Source organism: Nicotiana tabacum, chromosome 4 (genome assembly GCF_000715075.1).
Source record: "Nicotiana tabacum cultivar K326 chromosome 4, ASM71507v2, whole genome shotgun sequence".
NCBI lineage: Eukaryota > Viridiplantae > Streptophyta > Magnoliopsida > Solanales > Solanaceae > Nicotiana > Nicotiana tabacum.
In genome coordinates this window covers 91,337,177-91,343,176 of record NC_134083.1, presented here as the reverse complement: position 1 = coordinate 91,343,176, position 6,000 = coordinate 91,337,177, and the positions used below count along the sequence as shown (strand labels likewise).

At 32.5% G+C, this 6,000-nt stretch overlaps 1 protein-coding gene across 1 annotated transcript; it reads right to left on the bottom strand.

The window, feature by feature from the left end:
* Nucleotides 1–1,791: 1,791 nt before the first annotated feature.
* On the bottom strand, nucleotides 1,792–3,728 carry LOC107799559 (nematode resistance protein-like HSPRO2). Its single transcript, XM_016622683.2, has one exon. The coding sequence runs from the start codon at nucleotides 3,435–3,437 to the stop codon at nucleotides 1,998–2,000; it is 1,440 nt and encodes a 479-aa protein (XP_016478169.1). The 5' UTR covers nucleotides 3,438–3,728; the 3' UTR covers nucleotides 1,792–1,997.
* Between the last annotated feature and the right edge of the window lie 2,272 nt (nucleotides 3,729–6,000).

Sequence of the window (6,000 nt, the reverse complement as noted above, 5' to 3'; positions counted from 1 at the left end):
GCAAATACATGTTTGGCCATAGATTTTACCTATATTTTGACAAAATCCCAAATTCCAAATCTCAAATCTCAAACCCAGCTTAATAGCTGGTTTTGGGCCAAAATATCACTATTATATTTTTTAAAAATTGCCCCAAACTTTTATATTTTATAAAATAGCCCACAATTTATTATTTTGTAACAATGTTGCTTCGTCTTCTCAGTCACCTGATAGTGTATCATGTAGTTCATTATAAAAATAATAATTTTGTATCAAATTTATTTATGTTCAGAACTATGGTTTGCGATAATATAATGAATGTTATTGATAATGGTACTGTTGGGTATTTGTGATAGTTTTTATAACTTGTGGGTATAAGTCATGTTTCATGTTTTTCTAAAATAAATTTAGAAAATATATTTTGAAAACTGATGTTCAAACACATTTTCATCTTCAAACCAAACCTCACCCAAATTAGTTTTTTCAGAACAAATTTGGGAATATATGGCTAAACGCTAACTTAGTAATTTGTATATGAGAATGTAATTAGGTATCACCTTTCTACTAGGGATAAATAAGTTTGTAATTTAAGGGCCTATTTGGCCATAAGATATTTTTCATTTTTTTTCAAAAAAAAATACTTTTTTTTCGGACCAGTGTTTGTCCATGAAAATTTTAAATTTCACTTGAAATAGAATTTCGAAATTTTTCGAAAATTTAAAAAACTTCAAAAAAAATTACTTTTCAAAATTCACTTCAAATCACTCATAAAAATTTAAAACATGTCAAAATTATATTCATGTCCAGACACAACTCTAATTTTCAAATATCATTTTTACTTTTTTTTTAAAAGTTCACTTTTTTAAAAAAAAATTATAATTCTTATGATCAAACGCCCACTTATAGGATGTTTGAAAGAATAAAGTACTTTTCAATTTTATTTTTATATTTTACTTAAATAAAATAAAATAAAAACTTAATTATTATATTTAATAATAAATATTTGTAATAATTTATCTACTTATATAATATTAACTATTAAGTAAATTTGTTCAAGTCCTTATTTGTAATTTGACACATGAAAATATTTTTTGAAAAGTTTGGTCAAAGATAAATTAATATTCAAAAGTATTTTTTAAATTGATTAGCTAAACACAAATTGTTTTCTCCAAAAATACTTTCCAAAATAAGCTGATTTTTTCAGCTCGACCAAACAGGCTATTAGTATGGTAAAAGTTCCAATGGAAAATCAACAGCCCATAATTGTCACTCCACGTAAATTTGTTGTCATTAAATACCCATCAAATAATTCAAACTAGAAAGAAAATGTATCACTACAATCATAGGTCGAACCCCAAATCTCTTTTAATAGATCCGCAATTACCTTAAAAGAGGGTAATGATCATCGTTACACTTAAATATCGGATTAAAATTGGCCTACACTTCAAAGACATTAAGTGGGCGTTTGGACATAAGAATTGTAAAATTCCAAATAAAAAATAAAAAATAAAAAAAATAAGTAAAAATTGTATTTGAAAATTAGAATTGTGTTTGGACATGAATATAATTTAGATTGTTTTTGAAGTTTTGTGAGTGATATGAGTGAAAAACTTTTAAAAAATAACTTTTTGAAATTTCAAAATTCATATTCAAGCAAAAATTGAAAATTTTATGGCCAAACACTGATTTCGAAAAAAAATAAAAAAAAATTCGAAAAAAGATTGAAAAAATTCCTATGTCCAAACGCGCTCTAAACTACATCAACGCCAATGAAGATTTAATCCTCTAGAAATTTTGCATTCTAGTGACGCATACATGAAAATCTCATTATATTTCCAAAAGAATGCCTTGGCAAAATTCTAAAAAATGATTTGATACAATAAATACCATCTGTATAATGTATACTATACTGTTAACGAAGGTGAACATAAAATAAAATAAAATAAAATCTGTATTCCACCCAAGTTTGATTTTGTAATACTTCATTATCGTAGTAAATCCCCAGTGACTAATCAACTTTAGGCCTTGTTACTTCTCTCTGGACTATACTTCCCATGCTCATGACTCCATTGTTCTCCCAGAAAAGTTTTTGCAGCATCCAGACTCGGAAAATATGTTGGCTCAAGGAAGATCTGAGCCAATGCATCGCTTGTATCAACGGCCATAAATGTTGTGTTGCCTTTAGCTTCTAAACTCCCCATAACAATTACCAACAACTGCTTATACGAATAGTAGAACCTCTTCACTGCCATTTCAATTGCTTGTAAAGCTTGAAGTAAGTGAATCTTCTCGAAGCTTTCCTTTTTCCTGAACAACTCCATGGCTGCCTCTTGAATTCTCGGCCCACCCTGGGGATCTACCTCTACGTCTAGAATGTTCGGCACTTTGTGCTTTAGATCCTTGGATTGTTTGGTAATTTCTACGAGTCCTTTGGATCGGAAGCAAAATAGCTCCGATTCGGTAGTTGCTTTAATGGATAATTGGTTTTTTAGGCGCAGAAAATCGTCCGGATCCATTAGCAAGTGAAGGTCTTCGATTTCTGTTAGAAGTTTCCACGTTTTCTCCAGTAACCAGCAGTCGTTAACGGCTTTTTCCAAGTCCTTGCGATCGATTCTCTCGGCGATTCTCTTTAGAAGCATTTTTGACGCGTAGATCCATGTCTCGAGGATCTGGTGCGTCGTGTACAGCGTTCGGTTTTCGAAATTTTCCAAATTCATGCGATCGGAAGGGCTTTTCTTCAGAGCGTGAAGCTCCGATGGCTTGACTACTGCGTCATATTCAAGGCTTGGCTTGCCGCTCAGATTCGGCTCGCCTAATCCGAGTGTGTATGGACATCTCCTCATTTCGCATTCAATGGAATTCAAAATCTTCTGCGCTATGTCTTCGGACTTCTGCCAAGCCGCGAGACGAGGCAACAAGCTGGCTTCACTCGTTTGGCTAACCACCGTCGTCTCATCGGAAAGCTTCCACACTTCCGCCGAACTATTCTGACGAGCCAATACACTAGTTGACGACGTGAGGTCACCGACGGGAGCCGTGCCACGTGTCTCCGAATCCTCTTCTTCATCTTCGCACAACATAGCTATGATTTCAATCTGATCCATTGCCAATGATTCAAGCCTCCGCTTCCATTCTCTCCGGTTCATATACGGTCTAGGATCAGACAACACAATAGAAATGAACCGGAAAGTCGTTTCCAAACCTTGCAAAGCCGGTTTGAGCAACGATTCATTCTTCCAACTCGGAAATTCTACACAACTCCATATCTTCTTCAGCTCCGGTAGCCTTAGGTAGTGCTCGTAAGCTGAACAAGCTGAATCAGACGCCGCCGACAGCTCCGTCAACCGAATAGGTGCCGCAGCTGGTATTGAAATTTGAAGCTTATTTGAAATCTTCGGCGATTTGCTAGGCATATCAGAGGATATCATCTTTGTTGTCTTTCTATCGTAATCAACCATTTTTTAATAAAAGGGAAGAAATTGTAAATTTGCTGAGAAAAATGTTGTAAGATTTGCTTGGTTTTGGAAGGAAGAAGAGAGGGAGCTATTTATAGAAAGGTGTAATTGAAAACAGAAGAAAAGGCGTGTGGAAAGGAAGGAGTTTCAAAGACGCGGCTGTGTTGAATATTGTATAGTAATTATTTTGAAAGCCATAAACTAAAATATAAAAAAATAAAAAAAAACATGATGATTATCCATATACGGATATATTGATATTCCCATAAAACAGTGAGCGCAACTTCGTTTACTTGACCAAATGGCAAGCACCTACCGCTAGGAAATTGAAAGGTGTTAGTGATGGGACGCTTTTTCTTTCAATTAAGGCAGCCAGGGTGTCAATCAGCTACGACGTGGTTCACGAAACGTGCCAGTGAGGCCAATGGGCTTTGAAATTGAAGATAAGGCAACAGTGACTTTGACTTTGGTTGCACTTAAAGAATATATTAAACCTAGGACATTTGGTAACCGTTCGTCGCTAAGTCCAATTCGTTCAAAGGGCTGGAAACAGCATATATGCCCGTGATCTATGGGAAAGAGTTTTTGCGGCCAACAATTGAAAATTTTACCTTTGTGATTTTGGAGATCTTGAGATTGAAAATTTATTCCAATATTGCGGCTAACGTTTTAATCTATTCTGTTTAACGTAAAAGTAATGAATGATAAGTATGTTTTGGAAAACTACTGGAAATCCAAAAAATATTGTTTCCTGAAAAGAAGATTTTTTCTTTTATGTTGTCGTTAAGGCTGGCAAAAGGATAAGATCCACTTCATGCTGCTAACAACGCCCCCACTCCTCCCAAAAACTTTTTTTAAGTTGTAGTAAAAGGTAATTAGAATTCCTCATTTTCTTCTTCATAAACTTACCATGGGGACACAGTCATACCACCTACTAGAGCTTGATTTAAATTTTTGGAATATCAATTTCTAGACTGAGTCTAATTGTGCAATTTCTACAACCATCTGGAATATAAGATATAAACATTTATGGTAGGTAAATACTGCCCTAACAAACAAATATATGGCTCAAATGTTGGGTCAATATGGTCGTTCGAATCATTTTATAAATGGTAGCTTCTTGGAAGTCATTTAATTCTTATTATTAGTTGACTGAAACATTGTTCTAAAGCTGATGTTTCAAAGCCTTATCCGAATTCCACTATCATTAAATGAAACGGAAAATGGCCAAATATATCACTTTATTTTTGAAAATGGTCTAAGAATACCCCTCGTTATACTATTAGATTATCTATACTCATGCAGTCATACTTTGGATTTAAATATACTTCTCATTTAAACGGAGAGATACGTGTCATCGTCCTGTTGGTCAATTCTAAATATCTCCTAATTAATTAAAAAGACTCATTACCCATACCCGAAAAATAATTTTTTTTGTTTGTAAAAACTGAAAAAAATTGATATTATTTTTATTAAAAACTGAAAAAACGAAAATATTTTTTTTTCCAGTTATTATAAAAAAAACTGCTTTAGAAAAAACTGAAAAATATTTTCTAAAACGATATTTTTGTAAAAACTGGAAAAAAAAAAGAAGTTGAAAATCAATTTTCTAAAGAAATTTTTTTTGTAAAAACTGGAAAAAACTAAATTTTTTTTACTAAAAAATGAAAAAATATTTTTTTTCCAGTTTTTACAAAAAAAACTGCTTTAAAAAAGCTGAAAAATATTTTCTAAAACAAATATTTTATTTTTTTACAGTTTTTAGTTAAAAATATTTCAGTTTTTTTCAGATTTTAGTTGCTTTAGAAAATTATTTTTCAGTTTTTTTTTCAGTTTTTATAAAAATATTGTTTTACAAAATATATTTCAATTTTTTTAAAGCAGTTTTTTTGTAAAAACTGGAAAAAAAAATTCGTTGTTTTTCAGTTTTTAGTAAAAAAAAGAATTTATAGTTTTTTTCAGTTTTTACAAATAAAAAAATTTATTTTTTGAGTATGGGTAATGAGTCTTTTTAATTTATTAGGAGATATTTAGAATTGACTAACAGGACAATGATACGTGTCACTCCGTTTAGATTAGGGGTATATTTGAACTCAAAGTATGACTCCAGGGTTATAGATAACCCAATAGTATAACGAGTGGTATTTTTAGATCATTTTCGAAAGTAGATGGGTAAAAGTAAAATTATAATTGAACAATGGGTCAATTTCAGAATTCAAATAAAAGAGAAACATAGTTCCGTTGGTTATGGATAAGGCATAAGACTCCTAGAAAGCATTTTTCAAACATAAGCGGGCAAGGACGAGGAAAGCAGAAACAATTGGCCCATTTCACTCGCAAAGCTCCGTGTTTACCGCTTCAATCTTCAAAGGTTGATGAGTTTACTTTTCCCATTTCCCACCGCTGTTATTGCTATCCGACGTGGCCTAATTCCCATTGTCCAACTAAGCAAATTGGAGATTTCACTAACCAGCTAGATGTGACTTTGCTGTTGAGGAAAGGCTCAAATGGATGAGACGACAGGTGGAATAAGGGTCACATGTACCAAATACCCATTCTTATTCAA

What these genes read in the sequence shown, in the direction of transcription:
- LOC107799559 (XM_016622683.2), bottom strand. Translation starts at nt 3,437, where the DNA reads ATGGTTGATTACGATAGAAAGACAACAAAGATGATATCCTCTGATATG.